The sequence below is a fragment of the Porites lutea genome, chromosome 5 (genome assembly GCF_958299795.1).
Source record: "Porites lutea chromosome 5, jaPorLute2.1, whole genome shotgun sequence".
Taxonomy (NCBI): Eukaryota; Metazoa; Cnidaria; class Anthozoa; order Scleractinia; family Poritidae; genus Porites; species Porites lutea.
In genome coordinates this window covers 8,239,992-8,266,234 of record NC_133205.1, presented here as the reverse complement: position 1 = coordinate 8,266,234, position 26,243 = coordinate 8,239,992, and the positions used below count along the sequence as shown (strand labels likewise).

The 26,243-nt window shown below is 38.2% G+C and overlaps 2 protein-coding genes across 2 annotated transcripts; one reads left to right on the top strand and one right to left on the bottom strand.

Annotated features, from left to right (window-relative positions):
• Window positions 1-3,289: 3,289 nt before the first annotated feature.
• LOC140937849 (uncharacterized) lies at window positions 3,290-20,929 on the bottom strand. Its single transcript, XM_073387422.1, has 8 exons — window positions 20,326-20,929; window positions 18,769-19,056; window positions 17,836-18,114; window positions 16,924-17,199; window positions 15,703-15,978; window positions 13,700-14,107; window positions 9,724-9,870; window positions 3,290-3,645 (listed from the first exon to the last, which is right to left on the bottom strand). The coding sequence occupies exons 1-8, from the start codon at window positions 20,894-20,896 to the stop codon at window positions 3,290-3,292; spliced, it is 2,601 nt and encodes an 866-aa protein (XP_073243523.1). The 5' UTR covers window positions 20,897-20,929.
• Window positions 20,930-21,769: 840 nt separating this feature from the next.
• LOC140937125 (uncharacterized) lies at window positions 21,770-25,712 on the top strand. Its single transcript, XM_073386656.1, has 2 exons — window positions 21,770-22,278; window positions 24,578-25,712. The coding sequence occupies exons 1-2, from the start codon at window positions 21,820-21,822 to the stop codon at window positions 25,592-25,594; spliced, it is 1,476 nt and encodes a 491-aa protein (XP_073242757.1). The 5' UTR covers window positions 21,770-21,819; the 3' UTR covers window positions 25,595-25,712.
• Window positions 25,713-26,243: the final 531 nt, after the last annotated feature.

Sequence of the window (26,243 nt, the reverse complement as noted above, 5' to 3'; positions counted from 1 at the left end):
TATGGAGATCGAGGAGGGTGTTATTCGTCGAGGCCGTAGGCCGAGGCGGATAACACCCTCCTCGATCTCCATAATTCTTCATATGATACGAAAGCCGAATTCAATAACTGTTTTATTATTCATTCAAAATAATTCCTAGTTTGAAAACATAGCTAAAACATGCTTACCTCCATCGATCCATCGATGTTCAGTTCATCTTCGATAGTGTACGTTTAGGTTTGTCCAGCTCCGCAAATATTCTCCAAATAGCAGATGTCGCCCTTCGAGTTGTCTTCTTGCTGTTCTTGCCATGTTTTTAGCTATTTTTCGCCTAGTTCTTACTCTTGAAACGAGTGAAATGTCCGCCATTTTTTCACGTTCACAACCAAAACAACTCAACCTGGTGCCCAGGTCTTCTCGGTTAACGGTGCCTTAACCTGCGAAAACGCTTCATTTTTGACGTCATTTCCTCGTTAAAGTCAAAATTATTCCAAATTTGGTCATCAGTAACTGGTTATGGTGAATTAAACGTGTGCTTTTAGCCAATCAGAATCGGGGAAATATTTTGAATTAATAATAAATATATTTATACAATTTTCCTTTTTCTCTTGTACCCGCCTCGAATAGCCTTCGCTAATTGCGGGCACAAGCTTTGTAAGCTATATTTACTGCGCTTTTCACAAACATGCGAACTCTAAAGTTCAAAAGCCGCCTTCACAATAGCCTGATTCTCAGACGTCCGAGGTCGTTCGCGGTCCCTTTCGCTTCCCTCCCAGAAGCGAAACCGTTCAAAAATTTCCAAAATCACTCATACGGCCAGCTGGTTCTCGTTTCTAAGTGCGAGCTGTCAGTGTGGTCGAGTGTTTGAATGAACTTTAATAGAGCTACGCTTCAACATAATAGCGAATTTATTATTATTACTTTTTGTTATTTAATGGTTTCAGTCATAACGATGTGTAATCTTATAAAGCGTTTGATACGCGCGACATTTTTGAGTACTCCTGCAAGCGATGTTCATGAACGATGAAAACAAACGGCACGGCCAAGCCATTAAAATTGCAAGAGAGACTACTAACCATCAAAAAAGAAATATAATTCGGTGAAACATTTACAGAGACAACAATTTTCATTCACGAAGGCAAGTGTCTCTAAAAATCCTGAGTCTTTAAGCGTACAGCTTAAGCCGGCTTCCCTGCGCGGTGTTTACTGTTTTCGAAGGTGAACTCCTCGAAGCAAGAAAATCGCTCAAAGTTTTCTTTCTACAGCCAAATTTATAAGTAAATATTCTTCGGAACGTTTTCTTTCTATTTGTGGTGAGCAAATATATCTGAAGGCTTTTTAAAGTTCTGTAAGCTTTTATCAAACCTGATACTAGGTCAGATCATTGACTCAAATCCTATAAACGTGCATAAACTTGCCGCATAAACTGTCAGCGTGAACTGTGCAAGACTTCATGAAATAAGATATAACAAAAACAAACATCAAATACAATAATTACTCAGGCTTACCATTCGAGATTCAGTTCCTGAAAGCTATCAAGGAAGGCCACAATTGCTTGAGACTTTTAAACCCTCTTACGCATTAAGCAAGGTGAAAAACGAAAACGATGCCATCCAAAAACGAATTACCAAATTTTGACAAGCGACGCATTTGTCAACCAAAAAACCCAGTAAACAAACCAGCCATGAATAACAGAAGACTCTTGATAGCAGCTGTATTTTATTTTGTACATCCAGAGGAAAAAGACAGTTAAAAACATCACAAGTTGACAAAAAACTCTGTCAGCTTCAGCTGTCAAAGTAAACAACTTTCAAGATGCTGCATAATTTGTCCGCATGAACTCACCTGTCAAATTTTGACCAATCAGAGTATAAAAATTGGACGTAGAGCGTGACCAACGCGTGACCATGGTAAGATAAGGTCTTCCCCGCCTGTACTTTAAAAAAAAACCGGTTAAATTTTCGCTTCCGAGGCCAGCCAGTTTGAAAACAAAATCCTAATAATGCGGGGCCATAGAGCCTGCGATCATTTGAAACTGGTAATTTGTCAGCGGATAACTTCAAAAAAATATTCGACCTCGATGGGTCCACACTTGAGCCCGCGGTACGGTCAGGAGATACTGGTCAGTGGATGCCCTGTTTTGACAGCTGTCAATTAATCACAACATTGATGTGCAATTAGTTTTCTCTTGGGCTCCCAAACTAGCTAAAAGTGTGAGAGTAAACAGTGGTTTTCCTGTGGTGCGGACGGACGGTCGTCGGTCGGTGTACGGTCACGTGATTACCAAATTTTCTGGGATGGGTAGATTTACTTAGCTATGGGGCTCTGCCCACGCGCGAGCGCGCGCGTGGAGCTCCGCTATAAACCAATGCAGCTTTGATAGCATGATTTGTACGTGATATTTGGCATAAATACCACTCGTGATATTTCAAAATTGTCTCAAATTTCACTCGCCTGACGGCTCGTGAAACGACGTAAAACAATTTCGAAATATCACTCGTGGTATTTACACCAAATATCACGACTACAAATCATGCTATTACCTACACAAATGGGACTGGTCATACCTGTGAAGGTGGACCGGCCAACCACTTTTTCCGGAAAGTTTCCTCCTAGACAGAAGCGTTCCATTTATACATTTAGACCGAAACTGCGGAAAATTTTGACATAAAGAAATAAGCAGCACGTGCACATAGAAAAATAAATGAATGAATAAATAAATTGCTTATATCAATGACTGTAAGTTCAGAATACTATACGAATTTGGCCTTGCTTGTGCCCGTCGCATTTATCTGCCAAAGCACTCTTTCTGTTGATTTTAGTTCTCCGTAAATGAGGGGAACAAAGAAAGTTTGCAAATTCACTAAGAAACTCATCAGCATGTACAGGTCGTACAGGCTATTTCAACGAGACGTCAGGCGTGATACGTCAGGTCGAGACAAAACAAATGTTAAAGCTGTCTCTTTCATCCGGTGAAAGAAAATCGTAGGTTTAGTTTTCTTTCAGTTTGTTTGAATTTGTGATTTATCTAAAAAGAAAACAACAACTAAGCCAATGAGCAAGATTTTAAACAGTTTATTCAATCTTGCATCGCAAACTGAAGCAAAGGCTTTTAAGAATTATATTTTACACCTTCTAACGCATTTCATTCACGCAGCTTTTTGCGTTAACCTTTATAATGGCTTTATGGATTCACTACTGAAAATAGTATCGCGATGACTGTTACTCTACAGTACAAGCTATTTTCCTGTCTTAGAACATTCAGTTTTTGCAGACATGATATGTCAGTTCAGTAATAACGGAACCTGATTCAGCCCTTGAGATTGTATCTTGGCCAGTACCCCAATTCACTGGCTACGCCGGAGATAAAATCACTTTCTTTTCTCTTCTGATCTTGTTCCTCAATCCATTTTACACGCAAATGAACTCCACCATTTTCTTTGAAATTCCTCTTTACGAACCTGTCTATGGCCAAGTCTTGCCATTTGTGCTCTAGTATCCTCCGATGAATATCTTTACTTCTACCAACATACACTACCTCTGTGCTGGGATGGGTGGTCCCTATAACATAGATCCCCTCTACGTGGGGAATTTGGCTGACATTGTAGTTATTCCAACTTTTATTCAGCAAGCGTGTGCATATGTTTTCCATTTTAACGCCTAAAACTACAAAATATACCAGTGATCAATAGCCTTTCTAGTTATGACTATGTTTCCTAGCTATCCAAAGAAAACCTGCCCTGCCGATTTCATTTGAAAAATTCTAACTTGTATCGATGAGGTACGTGATCAAAATGCACGCTCCGGTTTGCGAATAAGAAAAAAAAATGAAATCAATCTTGCGTGACTTTCCAAGAAAGCCATTACTTTAATTACTTAATATAGATTAAGCCAGCGCTAAAAGCGTAGCTCTAGTAACTAATTTATAATTTAAATCAAACAATAAACTTGTAATCCACAAATCGGTGAACTGGGGTGAGCCATATGACGTTTAAGGGTGGGGCTGGGTGACTTAAGAGAAAAAATAATTTGCAAACAGTTCAAAAATGAAGCAACATCTAAAATCTTACATCGGGTTAATAGTCTCATTTGTACACCTAATAATTATAAAATAACTAAGATAGTACGCGCGCTCTGATTGGCCGAGAGGAGTGTTTACATGAGAGTATGTAAACATGGTTGTGGCGTCAAGATGCTTTGCTTTTCGCGCGCTAATTATGCAAGCACGAATTTGAAAAAGTTTTCGAGTTCAAAACTCGACAAGTTTACTTTATTTACCCATTCCTTCGTCGGCTGAAACTTTGAAAATCGTTACAAAGACGGTGTGTCAAATTTTTTTCGCGTAAGCTGACTTTTTTAAGCGAGAAAAGTCTGCATTTTAGAGAGTTTGACTAATGGTCGCGGGTCGCGGGTCCAAAGTCGCGGTCGCGGGTCCAATGTCGCGGCAGGGGAAAATGATTTGGGGTTCGAGGTAACTGAGTGTAAACGACTGGTATGAAAACAATATAAAGGGAAAAAATCTTTTTTATGCACGATACTCTATGGTAGGCAATTTACAGATTACGGATGTTAGAGTCAACAAAATAATGTCTCAAGAAAAGACCTAAAAGAAAAAGCTGGCCGACTTTTGTGTTCACCGCAAGTTTATTTTGTTTTCCTTCCATCGGGCCCAGTTAAATTCAGCTCAGTTGAATATACTTATGCATAACAGTATCTGATAAAAAAAGTTACCATAAGTTACCATTGTTTTCTTCTTGTCTATGAATTGCTCACAAGTGCTTAGGGGTTCAATTACTGAAACATATGCGATACAGTTCATAGACTACAAATTATAAACGTTACAACAACTTAGAACCTTTTCTTTAAAAAAGCGAACTCGGGCTCGAAAAGCTACGAGTCTGTCGGTAGAAGAAACGAGAACTCTTTAAAATTTAACAAATGTTTAACAAACTCTACTCCTAAAGATTCTCGTGAAAAAATTTGAGGGCGTTACATGCACTAGAAGACCTAGAACCACTTTTTAAAATTTTCTATACATTTGTCTGCAAGAAAGTCCCGGGAAAATTACAGACAAATATATGGAAAATCTAAAGCAAGCCTCTGGAGAAATTTCAGGACAGGTACGCCCCCAATTTTTTTTTAGGACAATCCTTTGCTTTGGAGCTTTAGTTTACAATTGATATTTTGTTCAGAACGGCCGTTTTACGGAAATTATTTGACATTAGATTCTCATAAAAACACTGTAATTTCTCACACGTTTGCCTACTCGTCAAGATGGCGTCGAAAACAGTCACAAGGACTATTTTGCCAAGCGCCAAAACTTACAATGAGAGCTGTCGAGTATTTGAATAAACGCTAGTAATGAAGAAGAGGTCTCAGAATCATTTTCGTTTGCATTTAACTTCCTAAATGCCATATTCAATTGATACACGCGGCATTTTAAGTACTCTTGCATGCGGTGTTCACGGACGACTGAAAACAACAACTGGCAAAGCGATCATGTAAGAACGAGATCTTGACAAACAATCAAGGCAAGAAATATAATACAAAGAAACATTTAAAGGTCAACAATTTTTATTCCCGAAGACGTGTTTTGAGAGTAAAGTGTCTCTGAAAATCCTGAGTCACGAATAAAACCTTGCAGATTTAAGCCTTAAGTTTTAAGCCGCCTTCGCCGTGTTTGCTATTTTGCAAGATGAACTCCAGGCAAGAATATCGCTCAAAGTTTTCTTTTTACAAACAATAGGATAACTTAACTATTTTTCAGAACTTTTTCTTCTAGTCGCGGTCAGAAAATGTCTAAGGACTTAAGTTCTTTACTAGGTCAGATAAATTGCTTCAAATCTTACAAATGTGCGTAAAATGACGGCATAAACGTGAAAAAAGAAAACACATAAAATGCAATAAAATTACTCAAGCTTACCGGTCGAGATTTAGCACGGAAACCCATCAAGTAAGGCCAGAATCGCTTAAGACTTTTCGCATAGTCCAGCAAGGCGAAGTACGCTTACTAAGAGTAGCTTATTTTTGAAAACGATGATTCCCGATTTCTTTTTGTCGTGTGGCGCATTTCTCAACCACAACCCAGTCAACAAGCCAGCCAAGAATAAAAAAAGAATGTTATAGCTGCTGTATTTCAGTACAAAGAGACAGGTAAAAACATCACAAGATGACTCAAAACTATGTCAGCTTCAGCTATCAGTGAACAAGTCGCAGATGCTGCATAAATTTTCCACTTGAATCCTATGCCTTTCTCTTCTTTCTCTTTCCCGTCGCTCTTCACTTACAAGCAAACAGTTTGAATTCAATCCGCTATTGTTTGTTGCCATAACATTTTTTTCGAAACAGTTTACTAGAAACTGAGCACTACGGTCACAAAATCCTTATGCAATGAAGGAGTTGAAGTAAACATGTTTTTGAACGCGACGACAGCCACGCCACTTCTTGCGCGATTTCCCGCCAAGAAAAAGGCGGGTTGCACAAATGCATCGCGAGATTTATAACATACTCCTCCCCCGGACGGGCTGACACCTGATTCCCTTCCCTCCCCCGCAAAGAGTGTACGGGGGTACGCTACATCTTTCGCTACATCATAACCAAATTTTCTCGGATGGATGGTTTATCAAATTTTCTTACCCATGGCGCTCCGCTGGCACGCTTCGCGCGCCGGAGCTCCGATATAAAGTCAGCTTAACATGGCTATTAGGTAATCATTTCCAAATCAAACTCATAATAATTAAGCAGTGGCTAGGTGTGTTTGCGTAAGTATATTTAATACCTTTGGAAACGCACTTAAAAGGGAAGGGGAGGAACTTATGGGATCGATAGTCTATCATTGTCAGCATCAGCACTAAAAACAAAAACAAAAGACTATAGAGATATCTATAGTCCCAGCATACACCGTATTCACAAATGGCGGACACGCGGGAAAAAACTGGCGCCTAGTCATGAAAGCGAGGCGTTGGAGGATAAACAAAAATTGCAAATGAAGACTTTCAGTGAACTTGCAGAGTGTTAAGGGCGGATTCCACCTAAAATAACTTTGTACGGACTTCTTTTTAAATACAATTACGTGGGATGTCTTCTGCCTTTAATGTTTAGTAGTGATTTGCTGTTTGCAATCAAAAGGGACGCGTATATCTTCAAGGAAACAGGATGATTTTGTAGGTTTCCGAAGCACCAGAAGCTTGACAAGTGGGCTATGGCTGGAGAAAAGCGGCAAAATGTTGGCCCAAACTTCACATTGAAACCTAGTACGAAAGCCAGATCACTGCAATTCTGTAAAACGGAAATAAAAACAGATATTGGTGGCGAGAAAAAGAGAAATAAGCGACGGATATATGGCCTACTTGTTAACGGAAGAGACATCCGCCATTACACAAAACAGGTCAAGTCGAGAGCGGGTGAAAGGTTCATTCACAAGGCTCATTTATTCATGTCAGTCTCATTTTATACATATCTATGTATAAATGTATTTCTGCATTTACAACTTCCTTTGGATCATATTAATTCCGTCGCTTTGGAGTGAATTGTTACTGAGGTACGTTGGCAGAGCTTAATAAAAATCTCATGATTTCTTTGTCATTGCGAAATAATTAAAAATAATTTTATTAAAATTAGAAGCTGTACTGTGCGAATCTTATGGCTTGCTATTTGCCTGGTCTCCTTTAGGGCATTATCTCAGAGAGGTCTTGGTAAAAAAGTAGTATAGAGCTTACCATTTTACTAGGTTAAACTTTTAAGGCAATGTTTGTGTCAGGAATGAACACGGCAAGCTTCTGTTTCGAATAATTAAATTCGAGTCTGGATCCGTTTAAGAAGACCATCATTTTATTTATTTATGTATTCTTCAACTTTAAAATATTATGAAACATTAAGTGAAAAGTCTTAACAGCCAAAGATAAGGAATACGAAATTACTCGCTGAAATGATATGTGGCCGGCTTACTTAGTCTGCCGAGTAACATGTTGAAATTTTGAACGTACTCCACTCGATCGCTCCTGCATTTATACTAAAAAAATAGTTCTAATTGATGTCCTTCATCGATAAAGACCAGAGAATAACGTCCTGCCAAACAAAAACCAAACATAACTTCATCGAAACCTCACTCACCGCTTCTTTCCTGTCTTCCATTTTCCCATCTCGACTTGAACTCACTGTGTTTCAGTTCAACGGCAGACGTCTCTTGCGTTGACAAGTAGGCCATATATCTGTCGCTTATTTCTTTATTTCTTGCCACCAAGATTTGTTTATATTACTGTTTCACCGAATTGCAGTGAGCTGGCTTTCGTACTCGGTTTCAATGTGAAGTTTGGGCCAACATGTTTGCCGCTTTTCTCCGGCGATCGTCCACTTTTCGAGCTTCTGATTCTTCGGAAACCTACAAAATCATCCTGTTTCCTTGAAGATATAAGCTTTTGATTGCAAACAGCAAATCACTACTAAACATTAAAAGCAGAAGACATCCCACGTAATTGTATTTAAAAAGAAGTCCGTACAAAGTTATTTTAGGTGGAATCCGTGCTAAACACTCGGCAAGTTCACTGAAAGTCTTCATTTGCAATTTTTGTTTATCCTCCAACGCCTCGCTTTCATGACTAGGCACCAGTTTTTACCCGCGTGTCCGCCATTTGTGAATACGGTGTATGGTTCTAAACAAATAAGCGGAATTTGGACGCTTCAGGGTAATTATAAGCTTCTGTTGAAATTAATCAAAGCATGCTTCTCGAGTGCTGAATAAAAGTAAAAGCCTATTTCTCACAGAGGTTATTCCCTATTCACCACACTTTAAATCAAGATACTGGTATACAAAATTCTTTTTTGACAAAAAACGCGGAAAACATGTTCATCACACCAGTGAAAGGGAAAATATGGTATCCAGTCGTTCTGTTCTGAAAACTGCCTGAATGGTGTTCAAAGTAACTACCAAACTGTTAGACTGGCCCTAAGAACTCTGCAAATCCCTTCTGATTCATTGTTTACAGACATGTTATCATGGATGCAAAGCACCAATAATTGCTCAAAGGAGAAAAACAAAGAAGACGGAGCTCATCTCCAGGTTGCACTTAAGTCATTGAGTAAAACCAATGATACAATTCTCTTTAGTATAAAGTCAGCTTAACATGGCTATTTAGTAATCATTTCCAAATCAAACTCATAATAATTAAGCAGTGGCTAGGCGTGTTTGCGTAAGGATAAATAACTTTGGAAATGCACTTAAAAGGGAAGCTTATGGGATCGATAGTCAAAACAAAAAGACTATAGAGATATCTAGGATTGCGTCACTAATAGAGCCTAAATACAGGTGGTTGAGTCCCATGTTAAAACTTTGCGCCAAAACATAGCTTGTCCCAGGCTAGCTCGCCTCATGTAATACCGGACTGAAATTGACCTTCCTAAAACACCGAGCCAACTTGGAAAAGCGGGCCAACCCGGCTGTCAATGCCCACTTAATTAATTGCCTATAAGAAATGTTCATCGTAGGACCGGATATCAATGAAATGACTATTCACAATATGTCACTTCTAAAACGAAGCCGACACATCTCAAACTTAAAATGTAAAAAAACTAATCAGAGTGAAATATTCAGTACGAAAGGGAATCCGAGTTACCTTTGATCACTGATATAACTGCTTATAGTCTGCTATCGTTTGATCTAAGATTTCAACATCTTTGACGAGTTGTTATGGGTACGACGAAGAAATACGACAAAATAAAACACTCACCGGGTGTGGCTGTACCTACCTATTTTACCCTTCACATCCTTATCCTGCGTATCCTCTCCTTTCGAGGAAGGTCTTAGAGAAGCAACGTCTTGTATTCCTGGATCCAGAATTTTCAAAGAAACATGAACACATTTAATATCCAGACTGTCCCTCTTGTGATACATTTCTATCAAAAGGTTTCCAACAAAAAAAGCACTGAAAGGCACCTAATAAATGGGGAAATTTGGTATAATTTATTCTTTTCTGCCAACGGTCTGAATAGTAGCGAAAGCGCAGAAAAGTTCAAACAGGTCTTGAAAAATTTCGCAAATCCGTATAGATTGTTTACTGCAATGGTATTACAGATAGAAAGCACCGATGATTGGTCAAAGAAGAAAAGTAAATTACGAAAGAATTCATCTCCCCCACCCTTTTCAAAACCAATGCAAGGTTTGAAATTTGTCTGCAATATATTTGAATTCTAACAAACAGAATGTTTTTAATCTCATAGAGGTTATTTGCCAAACACAAAACTTTAGAATCTTGATGTCGAATTTTCCATGGCAGGTCCAATCGCGCAAAATTTACGAGATTACCATTTACCGATTGTGCAGCATGCTTCTTGCAACTTGAAAGCTATTTCAAACCACAACATTTGATTTTTCCTACCCTATTTCAGACCCGACCCAAAACTCGATGCTTTGTTGCACCGTACATAATCGTGTTTCTAGCTACCCAATAGTTGTTTTGACTTGCGTGTACATTTGCGAAGAGCTTAAAATCAGAAGCATATAACTCTTGATTGTTTTATATAAAATTGATGTAAACGGCTCAGCGCTCAATATCAAGTTATGGAATTACCTGGAGAAATGTTAAGGACTGTAAAATTCCGATATTAGCTATTTTATAAACAAAGATGCCTTCAATTCCCTGATTCCATATTTGAGCAAGAAAATTTCCTTGTTTCTGATTGGACGGCTAAAAGACCCCAGCATAGTTCTAAACAAATAAGCGGAATTTTGACGCTTCACGGTAACTATATGCTTCTGTTGAAAATAATCAAAGCGTGCTTCTCGAGTGCCGAATAAAAGTAAAAGCGTATTTCTCACAGAGGTTATTCCCTAAACACCACACTTTAAATCAAGATACTGGTATACAAAATTCTTTTTTGACAAAAAACGCGGAAAACATCTTCATCATACGCCGTCCAACAAACAAAACAATCAGAGACACCAATGAAAGGGAAAATATGGTATCCAGTCGTTCTGCTTTGAAAACTTCCTGAATGGTGAAGAAACTACCAAACTGTCAGACTGGCCCTAAGAACTCTGCAACTCCGTACAGATTCATTGTTTACAGACACGTTATTATGGATGCAAAGCAATAATGATTGCTCAAAGAAGAAAAACAAACAAGACAGAGTTCATCTCCAGGTTACACTAAAATTATTGACTAAAACAAATGATACAATTCTATATAGATAAAAGCCAGGGGATCATTTGCAGAATCGATGTCATAATGATAATAAAGCAGTGGCTAGGCGTGTTTGCGTAAGGATAAATAACTTTGGAAACACACTTAAAAGGGAAGGGGAGGAGCTTACTAGGATAGATAGTCTATCATTGCCAGCATCAGCAACTAAAACGAAAGACAAAAGAGACATCTAGGATTGTGTCACTTATAGAGCCTAAATACAGGGGCTTGGGTCCCATGTTAAAACCTTTGCGTCAAAACTTAGCTTGTCCCACGCTAGCTCGCCTCATGCATGTAATACCAGGCTGAAATTCACCTCCACAAAACAGCGAGCCAACTTTGCAAAGCGAGCCCACGCGGATGTCAATGCCCAATTAATTAATCGCCTAAAACCAAAGAAACGTTCATCGTAGGGCCGGATATCAATCAAAAGATTATTCACAATATGTCACTTCTAAAACGATGTCCACACATCTCAAACTTAAGAGCTGATGTCAGTAAATATCGGCCAGAGATCTACAAAAGTGAAAAATCGAAAATTCTCAAAAAAATTCACAAAGTAGCACTAGGTAAGCTATTAACATAAATGTAATTTTTACTTCGATCCGATAATTATTTTAGACGTACGGGGGGTTATTGGTTTCGCGGCGTGTCACGAAAAAATCGTTTTAAAAATCACATCAATTGTAATGCGAACGACAAATAACTTATTCAGAAAAGTACATAATTATATACATTTTATGGGTTGATTTACTGAGTTTGAACGAAAATGTAATATTTTGGAGATTTTTCATTATTTTCAATATTTTGAACGTTTTCGTTCGATAAAAAAATGGCAAATTTCAAAGCCCAAAATCGTCGACTGGTACCTCGATTTCACTAAAGAGTTTTATACCACGTTAAAGAGCGTTATCTCTTCTTTCAAAACCTGTTTTCAAAACTATGGGCAATTTAAAAGAAAATTTTTGAGGCCAAAAAATACAAGTAGTACTTTTCAGAAATTTGAGCTTTCCTCGCTCAGCGGGCCGATGCTAAAAACTCGGAAAAATACTATAAGAAATCAGTTTGAGCAACAGTGGTTTAATTTGATGTCATCAGCTTTCATAAACCAAGACGTGTTTATCCAGCGATCTGATATAACTTTAAAACCGTTTGCTCACAAGAAAGGCAGAAAAAAGCGTTCAAACATATTCGTTAAACACTTTCCAACAACAACAAAACAATCAGGGACACCCAGTGAATGGGAAAATATGACATCTAGTAGCTCTTTTCTGGAAACTGTCTTAATGGTAAAGAACTGAAAAAAGTTCAGACTGGGCCTGAGCATCTCTAAACATCAGTACAAATTTTTACTGACACGTTATTATAAGTGAAAAGCACCGATAATTGCTCAAAAAAGAAAAAATAAGTAACACGGAATTCATCTCCCTCCCCCAACTCTTCCAGTCACCCGGATCTGGTAACCCAAAATTTCTTGAATAAAATTTAGGAGAAAAGCGAAGACTAACGGCTATTTCGTAGAAACCACTCCAAAATAAAAGTCATAATGATACTCAACAAAGCCGAGCGTATTTCTGTGAGGATAAATAACTTTTAAAGATGCAGCAACAAGGAACTCGGGGAGGGAGAAGACGTCAAGGTTCATATAATTTGACCAATCAGGGCATACACTGTCATTGTTAAAAAAAAAAAAAAAAAAACAGCCAAATTTTCACCTGTAAATCTCACATTTTAGCCTCTTTGTAAAAATACAATCACGGTTACTAATAGGAGATTTCACAAGGATTAGTTATCTTTTCCAATATTTTGGCCGGTCCGAAACGAGACTTGACCGGGCAAAAATTTCTTTGGGTAGTCATCATGTCCAATCACAGTCTGAAATTATTTTGAGCCCTGAGAGGTTATGGTTTATGTTAAAAAAACTTCGCAAAAAAATTGGCAAGTCGGGCCAAAAGTCATCTTCACATACAACCTAGCCAACTTGGCAAAGCGGTCCACCCGCTGTCAATTGGTTCCTATAGTTTGCTCACTACATAATTGCCTAAAATAAGTATAGAAAAATATGTATGGGGCATCCGCGTTTGCAAACCGCTAACATGCACGTTGCGCGCGTGACGAATTTTTAAAAATTGGCTGCGCGAGGAAACATTTTACAAGAATCATTTTTTTCAAGCATTTTTGTATTGTATATGATTGTTTTTATTACCTAACCTATCTACGTATTAATTTATTGGGGCTGTAAGGAAAATACAACTTTAATTTAATTGACCTCTTTAACTTGCATGTTTTGTTTTCCCGATGTAGGTATCAAAGAAATTCGCCTTATGTCTTATATGGCGTGTATATGGACGTGAATAAGATGAAATTCAAAAGAAATAAGATCACAAGAGTATTAACACATGACTTACATTGGGAAAACAAAACATACAAGCTATAGAGGTCTATTACCTACGGCTGTGTAAATAAATTGTTATTGCTAGATTAGACGTTAACTTTTTTTTTTGTTATAATAAGATGCACTTTCTCAAAACTATCATACAAACCTGGCCATGGCAAGAAACACTGTCGACAAGCCCTGTACTCCTCTTCCACAATGGTTGTCATCAGTTTCAGCTCGATTAGGCCAAACTCCTTTAGAATCTCTTCAGTCACGAGATATTTCTGCGCCATTTCATTTAGATGACCTGTGCGATAGTCTTCCCACAGTTCATCAAGGATCTGTAGAGAACTACATCTCACTGTGACAATCAAGCAGTCAACGTGGGCATCAACGACCAACAAACGGTGCATCCTTTCGAGATGGTCCACGAAAGCGCTGAACTCTTCTAAATTAAAGGGCTCTTGTCTATGAACATATTTACAAGCAATGGCTTTCAAAACCTCCTTGGGAGTAGGACAGCTTTCAGTGCCATAAGTGATTTCTTTAACATCAATATTAAGTCCAAGAAAAGCTGTTAGAAAGTAAAGAAAGACACATATGAAGTTGGTCGTGTCACTAATAAGTCATTTCGTTGCAAGTCGTTTCATTGCATATCAAACTCTCAAAAAAACTTTTGTTTCTAGCGCTGTTGCTATAGATTTACAAGCTTAAGTTTGTATTAGCCATGACTTATATTAAACTTGGTGGCCATTAAAGTTTATCAAGTCCGAGCATGCAGTATTTCCGTCCTACAGCTTCATTCTATTGTACCATAAACTAAAATATGAAAGTAATGAAACAGACAAAAGTAGTCTACTCTCGCTGCATTCTCTGGAAGTATTTTCCTTTTTTGTCGGACTTGTCGATACAGCTTATTGTGCTGGATTCGTTTCAACTAACTAGCGGAAACTAACCTGACGTGAAGCGAGGAATACTAACTTGGCTTCGCAGTGGAAAAGCTTTACGAGTAGATAGAACGGAGAGTGAACTCTGAAAATGCCAGAGTGTCTTGAAACGACTCAGCCTTTATTCTGATGAGAATCTATTTCGTAATGCAGTGAAACGAAAAATGCTTTGCAGTGAATCAACTTCATGATGCAGCGAAACAACTTGTAGACGGGACACCTCTACTCAAAAGATTGCAAAAAAGGACAGTTGCAGCAATTTGAAATGATGTGCATATTCTGTTATTGCCCACCAGTCTTTCTAATTCATTCCAGAGGCTTTCATTCTCTTTTTATTTTCTCAAACAAACTTGAGTCGAAAAGTAGCGATAACGAGCAGCAAAGCCAACTGAAAGAGGAAGAAGGAAAACCTCTGGTGGCAAGATTTGAAATGACATTAGGTAGTCCTGTCAGTCACTGACCCAGGCGTTTTTGAGGAACGTTGTTTAAGTTTTGCAACAGAGTTTTTCAATTCGATTAAGAGTGGCCAAACTGTTTTGTTATTGAGGTAAATACAAGTACTTCAAACCACTTCCTTTGTAATTGCTTTCAAACGCAGAAAGTTCAAAGAACAAAAGAAAAAAGGGGCGAAGAATCTATTCACTCAGAAAACTTATTGATGTATCCTTGGGGCAACTTCTGAAAAGGAGTTATGGCAACTTTCGCTGACAATTGGTTTGCACCTACTTTTTGAAAGTAAAACCATGTAAAATTGTATTCGGTCATATTACCGAACTAAGGTACATCAGAAAAACGTTTCAAAATTCTTTTGGGGAGTGACGCAAACTTACGCAAACACTAGTAACAGGAGGCGGGGGCGGGGGCGGGGGTGGGCCGGGGAAGACTGGTGCTTTCTTCCTTCCGCCCTCACATGACCTTCATGACCCCTCACATCATTCTTTCATCTTATGCTCACCCAGTTCATCTCACCTTCTGCTTTCCTCAGTCCCCTTCTACTGTCAAAATCAAAGATGACGGCTACACAAAAAAACCGTTTGATCCTATCATTTTGCTGTGGTCGAAGCTAAAAATTTTTCAGTAATACCAGTTTTCACTGGTTCCACCAAACTGACCTTGGGCGATTGTCAGCTGGATTGTACAAAGTAGCCGAAATTATCTAACGAGGCAAGTGGTACACAGGTTATTAGCTGAACTGATTTTGAACAGAATAAAACATCCTTACGTTGTATTGTTAACGTAGCAGCATTGGATTTAACTGTGTTTACAATGTTGTGAGCCTCACATCTATATTCCCCACGGTCTCTTCCATTTACATTTGTTATTGTCAGATGTTTGTTTTCTGCTGATAAACTGATTCTATCATTGGCAGTCACGGCAGATCCATCTTTGGTCCAAGAAAATGTTGGAATAGGAACACCATTTGCATTACTTGAAAAGGTTATACTTGATCCTTGCACCTTTGTATGACTCTGTGGGTGTTCAGTGAATTCAGGCTGATCTGTCATACGAAATTAATAAATAAATGCACCCTCTTAATCAGAATGATGTATATTTTCAGTTTAATATCTACTTTACAAAATAACTTAGAACTGATGTTATTTGTAGTTTGTTGTTGTTTTTTTGTTTTGTTTAAATTCTTTGTTTTCTTTTTGTTTTTTGTTTAATACACATCAATATAATGTTACTTTACCACCTTTTCTCTTTGTATAATTGTTTTTCACTACGCTTATTGTCTATGCCAGCTAGCTTAACATGGCAGTGACCAACCCAGAAGCATTAGCTACTTTGGTCACTTTGCACATCTTAATTCCTTAATTTCTTGTTATCTTTATTTCTGACATATTTGTTCCGTAAGTAATAAACAAATTAAAATTCCAATGTAAACAATATGTAAATAGTGCAAAAACAATAAAATCTAAATCTAAAATCTAATGTACTTCAATGATCTTAACTGAAGACTCACACACTCACAAAACAAAACTTAGCTGCACGTAACTGATTGCTATATGTGACAAAGGAAACTAGTTGTGATACTGAGATTTCTATAATCACAGTCAATGTATTGATTGACAGTATCGGTGTTTACCTTAACAGTACACCAGATGCTAGTCCTAGACCACAAGAAACTGGGTTTACTTGAGTAACATATGTAGACGCTTCTCATATAAAGATAGCAAAAAACCCACAAATACAAAATAATATTGTGTTTTCTAGCTTTGTACAACTTTTTTAATTCTGAATAAAGAACAGTGAGAAATTAATCAAGTTAGAGGGGCACCTGACAAGCCCTTTTTTTGAAAGGCAGCACTCATATGGAGTGACTGAGATAATCCAGGAAAGGAACACTACAGGGAATTTGAAAAGATGTTTACTTAGTGCTACAGGATTTTTCAACAATAAATTATTGAGTTTATGAGTAAAAAGTGAGTAAAAGTTTTCTTACAAGTTACTGTTAAAGTAGCAGCATTGGAGTTAACTGTGCCCACACTGTTGGTAGCCACACATCTGTATTCTCCACTGTCTGTCCTATTCACATTTGTAATGCTCAGTTCTTTGTGATCTGCTGATAAACTGATTCTATTGTCAGCAGTTACAGCAGATTCATCTTTGGTCCAAGAAAATGTTGGTATAGGAACACCATTTGCATTACTTGAAAAGGTTACACTTGCTCCCTGCACCTTTGTATGACTCTGTGGGTGTTCAGTGAATTCAGGCTGATCTGTCATACGCAATTAATAAATAAATGCACCCTCTTAATCAGAATGATGTACATTTTCAGTTTAATATCTACTTTACAAAATAACTTAGGACTGAAGTTAATAATGTACTTCAATAATCTTAAGACACACTCACAAAATAGACCTTAGCTAGAAGAAATTATTGACATTATGTTGTCTAAAGGTAAATGTGATCCTGAGATGTTCTATAATCACAGTCAATGTATTGATTAACAGTATCAGTGTTGACCTTAGCAGTACTCTGGACACTAGTCCAAGACCACAACAAACTGGGTTTACTTAAGTAACATATGTAGACACTTCTCATATAAAGATATTGAAAAAGGAGATACATGTAGACAGGGCTCCCTTGATGAGTAAAAAAACACACACAAATACAAAATAATATTGTGTTTTCTAGCATTTTACAACTTTTTTAATTCTGAATAAAAGAAGAGTGAGAGGTAATCAAGTTAGAGGAACACCTGACAAGCACTTTTCTGGAAAGGCAGCGCTTATATGGAGTAACTGATAGAATCCAGGAAAGGAGCAATGAAAGGAATTTGAAAGAATGTGTACTTAGTGCTACAGGATTTTTCAATTGGCTTTAAGTAAAAATCGAGTAAAAGTTTTCTTACAATGTACTGTTAATGTAGCAGCACTGGATTTAACTGTGCCCACACTGTTGGCAGCCACACATCTGTATTCTCCACTGTCTGTCCTATTCACAGTTATTATGCACAGTTCTTTGTTATCTGCTGATAAACTGATTCTATCATTGTCAGCAGTTACAGCAGATCCATCTTTGGTCCAAGAAAATGTTGGTATAGGAACACCATTTGCATTACTTGAAAAGGTTACACTTGATCCTTGCACCTTTGTATGACTCTGTGGGTGTTCAGTGAATTCAGGCTGATCTGTCATACGAAATTAATAAATAAATGCACCCTCTTAATCAGAATGATGTACATTTTCAGTTTAATATCTACTTTACAAAATAACTTAGGACTGAAGTTAATGATGTACTTCAATAATCTTAAGACACACGCACAAAATAGATCTTAGCTAAAAGAAATTATTGACATTATGTTGACAAAGGAAACTAAGTCTTCTAAAGGTAAATGTGATCCTGAGATGTTCTATAATCACAGTCAATGTATTGATTAACAGTATCAGTGTTGACCTTAGCAGTACTCTGGACACCAGTCCAAGACCACAAGAAACTGGGTTTACTTAAGTAACATATGTAGACACTTCTCATATAAAGATATTGAATAAGGACATACATGTAGACAGGGCTCCCTTGATTAGCAAAAAAACACACACAAATACAAAATAATATTGTGTTTTCTAGCATTTTACAACTTTTTTAATTCTGAATAAAAGAAGAGTGAGAGGTAATCAAGTTAGAGGAACGCCTGACAAGCACTTTTCTGGAAAGGCAGCGCTTATATGGAGTAACTGACAGAATCCAGGAAAGGAGCAGTGAAAGGAATTTGAAAGAATGTGTACTTAGTGCTACAGGATTTTTCAATTGGCTTTAAGTAAAAATCGAGTAAAAGTTTTCTTACAATGTACTGTTAATGTAGCAGCATTGGATTTAACTGTGCCCACACTGTTGGCAGCCACACATCTGTATTCTCCACTGTCTGTCCTATTCACAGTTATTATACACAGTTCTTTGTTATCTGCTGATAAACTGATTCTATCATTGTCAGCAGTTACAGCAGATCCATCTTTGGTCCAAGAAAATGTTGGTTCAGGAATGCCATTTGCATCACTTGAGAAGGTTGTACGTACCCCTTCCCTCAATATTAATGTCGGAGGGTTGTTAGGATGTGTGGTGAATGCAGGCTGTTCTATAAGAAGTAATGTCATATTTTAACAAAACAAGTAAACATTTTCCAGAAGTACATGTAGGGTATATGATGAGTAAGTTGAATAGCTATTTATCATATAATCCTGATGCTAAGTACATGTAAATCTGATCATTCATACATAATATTTATTGTATTCTCAGGAAACACTGATATATAATCTAAAAATACTACAGTTTAGACTTCTATAAGCGACAACCCAAAATATCAATACTAGAGTAATTGAATGCAAATGAGAGATGGTCACAAGAAAATAGAATCAAAGCAGTCAGCTCTACTATGAACAGACCTGTCTGACTCACCTGTTTATTCAAAGAAAATTTGTAAAAAGTCATTTTAGGGAGGAGTTTGCCATCTATGATTTGAATTAATTCAAAGTCTGTTCCTCTGAGAAAAAAATCCATTCGTTTTGTTACCCTATTTAATCTAAGACTGGATCCCTTTCTGATGACCCTATCAATTAGGGTCATCAGAAAGGGATCCAATCTTAAATATTGTAATTTCTGTATTCAAAATGAAATGAATAATTCACTACATTTTGAATACAGAAATTACGATGAACCATTTGTAAATATTACATGTATGTAAAACAGAAATATGTTTTAAGTTCCTATATGTCTTGCTCTTGCCTTTTGTGCTGAGATAGAATTGTAATTGTCTGGATTGTGTACATTACCCTCGGCAAGTTGTATCAAGTTTTTCTTATAATCATAACTCCGAGTATAACAAAATTCTCAAATCTGATTGGCTATCAACTGTCCTGATTTCAGCACTAATGGGACAATGTAATAGGACAATAGGATATGTTATTTCTAAGTAATGGACAATATGCTTCACTGCTAGCAAAAAAACTCACGGAGTTTCTTGTGTGTTAATTAGAAAAAAGCCTAAAATATCACAAATTTTGTTATAGTTATGATTAATATGGTAACAGAACTTCATGTCATCCAATTCGTTCTGAAATCATACTCGTGATTAACAAAACAGACTCCTGCTATGCGATCGTCCAATTTTGTACGATTTCAGACCGAATTGGAGTCCACTCAGCCCAAGTACCATTATAAATCCTCCAATCAATGCTGCATTCTTCTGACTAGATGTGGCGTTTATTCGAAGGTCAAGGGGGGTGTTTATCTGTATTCGTAATTTTGTTTCGATCTCAGCATTTAATCAAGACCAGCGTTTATTTGAGGGTAGCATTTTAATCAAGTAAAATATGGTATGTCAAACTTCATTATTAACATTACTCACCTAATACCCCCTCAGACAGGAAACAAGGAATAGCTTTGCCCCCAGTGTTTATCCTCAAAACTCCCACAAGATATTTTTCAGAGTTATCTCCATCAATGATCGGGGATCCGCATAATGTGAGATCAGGTAAATTTTTGTCAATAAGATTGTAGCCACTTTTGCTGTATTTCAATTCCAGATCTATACATTTATCTCGATAAATCGTGTAAACCCGGAAGTCCCTCTCGAGTTGCTGACCACTCAAACACTTTTTATGGAGACTCTTTATCTTAAAGCTGCTGTCTTTCCCATCACACAGACCTACAGAAAAGTGCCCACGCTGTGTGATTCTTGAAGGTTTGAGTTGGTAATCTTCGAAGTTTTTCTTTTTGCGTGAGAAGCGGTGCAATTGACACCCCGTGATCGGTTTCAAAGTGTCTGCAGTGACTAATAGCACAGAGCCTTCCTTTTGTCCTTCAATAGCAACCGCACATGCCATTCCTTTTGTCTGGCGATTATTCCCTCTGATGGCGTAGATGGCCTTTTTAAATTCATTGCTGGTAAAGCCCTGCCCCTCGCTAATCCTAGCCATCTTGCTTGGAAGGAATTAGAAGGCGAAGTTATGGAGGGTCCCGGGGGGGGGGTACTCCCGCGAATTTTGGATAGGGGTGTGCCGCGAAGGTTCGTGAACCCTAACCCTATTTAAGGACTAAGAAAGCGAAAACTGATACCCTTTTTAAGGCCCAATGCCGAAAAATGACACCCTATTCAAGGAAAAAACAAAATTATTAATAGCATGAAAAGGAAAACTTTATTTCTTCTCTGTAACATTGGATGTATAGCATCAAGCATAAAATACTAGAATAAGCCTAGTTGAATAATATGCAATCATAACCGGCGGGCGTTTTCATACTCCAGTATTAGATAGTACAATTAAGCTACCCTATCTAAGGACCACACCAGGGACACAGAAACAAAATGGTCAAAAAAGATACCCTATTTAAGGACCGAGAACCTCAAAAACCATACCCTATTCCGCGGCACGTACCTATATGGCCTATATATGGGAGTACCCCCCCCCCCCGGGTGGAGGGTTAAGGACGCTAGGTTTTCAGCAGGTATTGTCAGCTCCGTAAGCCAACATTCCCCGACGACGACTGACCGCCCATCTGAGGCGCTCAGGCGCTGTATAAATGTGACTGAATGGCCTGCAAGCAACGTTTACTGTTACTATACTGCCAGGTCTGATCGCATTCTCACAATTTATACATCCTTCGTTCACCAACATTCTTCTAGCCCCCCTTTTCTAGCCATTGCCGCCCTGGGTGGGATGGGCAATGAGCCCACGCTACAATCAACTCTTCCCAGGCTCTCTCGATTCACCTGAAAACTCACGAACTCTAGTCCAGCGTGACATATAGACTGAACTCGAACAAATATTGAAATTCACGAACCAAAATGGGTCTGTTGCAGGTAGAGGTTGCTTTACTGGTGTTGTTGACCGGATCACACGGGATGTCTGCAACATGCATGGAACGGGAAGAGCATATACAGCGCTATTTAATTTCATCACAGCCGCCGTATGATAACTACTACAATATTTCTAAGGCTGTTTATCCATCTGTGGATTTGCCGTCTTTGCTGATCAAGATCACCGTTACGTTCCTACGTGGCAGCGGCAATCTCACTCATTTAGCCGGGTCGTCCCAATCTCCGATCAACGGTAGTATTTACAATATCTCAGAGACAGGGGAAAATGTCCGCGAAACTACAGAAACGAAGATCACGACATACCAGTTCACGTGGAGTGCATCCTGTTTGTATGTCAGTGGAGGAAACATAAACTTGACTTCCATGAATGTGTTTTCTTTGTGGGCTATTTATCCAAACAGGCGAGAAAGACATCTGCACTTAACATTGCCAGAGTTCTGCAGGGGATTTTCTGCGGACACTATGATCTACTTCCTTTCCACGGTAGGACGTTTAGACATTTCATTATTATTGTTAACTTTTCATCACCATCACCATCATTATCATCATCATCATCATCATCATCATCATCATCACAAACATCATAATCATTATCATTAAGGGTGGGAGGATCATACTAAGGTGCAATCAAGGAAGCAGTGGTTACCCCTTTTGTTTTAACTGATTTTCTTCTGCATTTCCCTGAAGTGTTCTCCTGGAGATGGTGATAAGACGTCTTTCCCCTCACCTGAACCCTGTCTAGCTTACTTGCCTTCTCAAAAATAGCTGATATAGATATAGCTTACACTTCCAAATTTTTCAGTTCATAATTAACAATTATTGGATGAGGTTAAGCAAAATATCGTTAGTGGCGAGCAGATCAATAGACCATTTTACAGTTATGAGCTTTGTGCCCTAGCCTCTGAGTGAATGTGAGGCTGATGTTGACCTTGTTTTGATACAAACCTCTTTTCTTTTGTCATGAAAATTATGCTAAAAACACTAGTTAGCAAAATATCAACTTAGATTAACATAATAAAGGAGGAAAGTTCAATAATCAAAACAAGATCAACTGCAGCCTCATTTCCACCTGTAACTGTAAAAATTATGGACTATTATTTGGCTGAGGCAAATAATAGGTCTGCCAGACACTGAAAATCACAACATTTTGCGATAACCTAGTTCAATAATATTGTTTCATCATTCAGTGACCAAGTTTGTTTTTTGATAAATATCTTCGGGAAGCTGCCATTTTTACACAAGAGCAATAGCAAAATGGAGAAAAGCATGGTTTCTTTTGTGCATGAGCAGAATATTATTTGCAGCCAAATGCAGTTGGATGACATTATTGTGCTTAAACAGGCCATTACTTGTAGGCAGTTATTTGCAAGTCATGTGGTGGGCTGTCAGCCAATGAAAAGGAAGAAAATTTGCTTTGAATGATAATGTAAAATATTATGCATTTTCAAATCATAAGTTTAATTGTCTCAGTGGATGCCTTTAAAAAACAAAAGGGTAACTAAAATATTAGTAGCACTGGTTTTCTTTGTCTGGGAACATAGAATATTGAGCCTCTTTATGTGTACCAATGGATGTCATTTTCTTTGCACAACCAATCAGAAGCACTACCCAAATCTGGGTAATGACACATCATCAGTATGAAACTTCTCTGGTTGGTCCTTAGACGAAATTTCACGAGGAAACCAGTGGTGGTGTCCTGACAAAAGATTGAATTTGTATCACATGACCTGCTTTACATGCTTTCTGTTCATTATTTCTACCCCACATTACAATTAGTAGTTTCATGTTAATTATAGTCTTGTTTATGACAATTGTTTTCGGCCATTTTGAGTTTGTCATTTTCTGTTTTGTGAAATTCTCAACTAGAATCTGATGTTTGCAATTTGCCATAAACATCTCTCAAATTTCTCTAAATATCATATTTATAAAATTCCTATTAGTTTTTAGGGAAAAAAAGGATCTTGAGGGTAGTGGGAAAACTGTGGAGCTCATTGTTTATTTTTCTCCATAACATATGATTTTATAAGTACAAATTATTATGGGCTTTTCCAGTCCCTGTATTGGCACTCCTGGTGGTTTTGGGCAGGGTGTTGCCATAAGTGGTAGCAGTGGCAGTAATGGTAGCAGTGCCAATGTCAGTAGCAGCAGTAGTAGCATCAACCTCATTCCCAAGGTTCTCTTCTACAGTCAAACCCCACTTTACGGAAAACCACTTAATATGAACACCTTGTTATATTATGGACAGTTTGCTTTGTCCGCAGGGAAAGGAAGCCCTTACATTTTCTCTAAATTCAACCGGCATAATAAGAACACCCCATTAATACAGACACTTTCTGTCCCTATTAACGGTGTTTGACTCTACTAGTCCCCCAAAGTGCAAGGGAGAGATGGTCTCTCTCTCACACAAACACGCACACACTCCAGGAGATTGATTTGGAGAGAACCAGAGAGTTCTGGGAATTAAGTGTACGTAGCAGCAACAGCAGAAGTTGCTGCAGTAGCAGCAATAGTAGTGGCAGCAATACAGTTAGAAGAGTAGAAGCAGGGGCATCAGTGGTCATGCTTCTGGTATTATTAGCAGCAGCAGCAGTAGCAGTAGTACCCAGTAGCAACAGAAGTACGTTGTGTAGCAGTGCAGCAGGAGGAAGAGCAGCCACAGCAGCAGAAGCAGCAGTAGTATAGTAGTTGTCATCGTTTTGGGTTTGTCGTTTTTTTATGCGATTTTAGGCAACTTTTAGAGAGTGTTTTGTTTTAGTAGTGATGTTCTTGCTTTGATTTGTAGTTACAGGACATAGCAATATCACCAAATATTCCTGATCCAAGTCTGAACACAGTGGAGTGTGTTACCATGGGTCGAGGGAAAGCTCCACCTTTTCCTGATTGGAAGAACCTGCTTCATGGAGTGTGCTGGTGTATTCTTTGCATAAGTTTGGTATTCAGTCAAGTTGCTTCGCAGTGGCTTATAGTGCAGCTAAGGGAATGGAAGAATAGCAGAAAAGCAGTTGAAGCAGAAAAAAGGAAAAATGACAGCCAAGTAGCTGCTGTAATGTTGTTATCTATAGTTGTTTTTATCACCGGACTTTCCTTGATTTTTTTCGCCTGGAGTCGTTCCTCTTTTGAGCAAGATTATTACATGTGGGCATTCTTCACATCTGCGATGCTTGTACTTGTTCGGAGGGCACTTTGGTGTTTCTGGCGTATCTATAAAAGCGATAATATTGATGTATACAAGTTGAGCTTAACTAAGGGCCATGAGAGTGACCCAAGCGGAAATGTTATTTCCTTCTTCACACTTTACCCAGCAATATTCATGGCTTGCCATCATTTGCTGTGGATATTGCTGGGCGTCATAACAGAACCATTTTGGGGTATTTCAGTTTTAGTGGCTGTCATTTCTGTTTCTGCTATTCTCGTTTTCTTTTTTTATGATTTTTACGAATATTATCTTTCCCATGAATGTATTGACCGCCAGTGTGAAAGATGTTCTGCACGTAGAGACTGGCGACGTGAGTACTGGTTTCCGTTTTTTATGTCGCTATTTCTTGTTCTAGGAAGTTGCGTTGCATCTGTACTGTTAATAATTGTTCTGTTAGTAGTTGCACAGTCGTTCCTTAGTGAGAGCCTTGTTTCCACGTTAGTTCAAAATGGTTTGGTGTTTTTCTCAACTTTGTGGCTTGGATATCTGAAGCTACATCAAGCAAAGAAACCAGCAGAAACCAGGAACGGTGGTAATGCAGGAAATTTGAACCAGTCCGGTCAACCCAATGGTTATGAACTTGTAGAGATTCAGGTGCAATAGAGACCTTAAACGGTAAACCACGGTTTGTGGTTATCAGCTTCACGATAGTCGTGTGCCCAGATTCGCGGGGGGTAGCTCGCGGCAGCCTTTTTTTGTTTTCATTCATTTGGTGCTTTCTCGATGCTTTCTATTTTAGCTGAGAAATTACGTTCAGATGTAATGATGCGTGGTATAGCTGTACAAACGTGAAGCTCAAAATCTACCCAAGTGGTGCTGGTGGGGGGTTACTCCGGATTTCAAGTAACGGGGATGGTCGAATGGGGGCAAAAATCCCATGCTAAGTTTCCGAGCCTTGAAAATTTCCAGAAATAGTTAAATGATATAACCCAAAAAAATCTTCAGATTGTTTTGACTGAAAAAAAAACCTAAATCAATCAAGCTACCCGAAAAAATGCTTGCACAAAATGCACAAATACCTACACAAAATACTCCAGCAGAGTTATGAAGAGAACTTATAAAACAAATTTCATCAGCGTGCATTAACAATTAAATTTGTTAGTGATTTTTGCAGGCATGGTATTAAAACTTTGAAAAGTTGGCCCAATGTTTTCAATCCATGTCCATTCCACATTGCCACGCGTAGCAACAGACGACGGGAAAACAGTTTTAATGACTAAAATTGATTCGACATCACGTTTTAGATTTTAAA

Excerpts from the sequence above, each read along its gene's own strand:
- LOC140937849 (XM_073387422.1), bottom strand. The coding sequence starts at position 20,896 with ATGGCTAGGATTAGCGAGGGGCAGGGCTTTACCAGCAATGAATTTAAA. Across the intron at positions 17,200-17,835 it reads TGCTACATTAACAGTACATT|ATCAGCCTGAATTCACTGAA; the intron begins GTAAGAAAACTT and ends TGCGTATGACAG. Across the intron at positions 3,646-9,723 it reads GGATGTGAAGGGTAAAATAG|TTTTAGGCGTTAAAATGGAA; the intron begins GTAGGTACAGCC and ends TATATTTTGTAG.
- LOC140937125 (XM_073386656.1), top strand. The coding sequence starts at position 21,820 with ATGTCTGCAACATGCATGGAACGGGAAGAGCATATACAGCGCTATTTA. Across the intron at positions 22,279-24,577 it reads TGATCTACTTCCTTTCCACG|TTACAGGACATAGCAATATC; the intron begins GTAGGACGTTTA and ends TTTGATTTGTAG.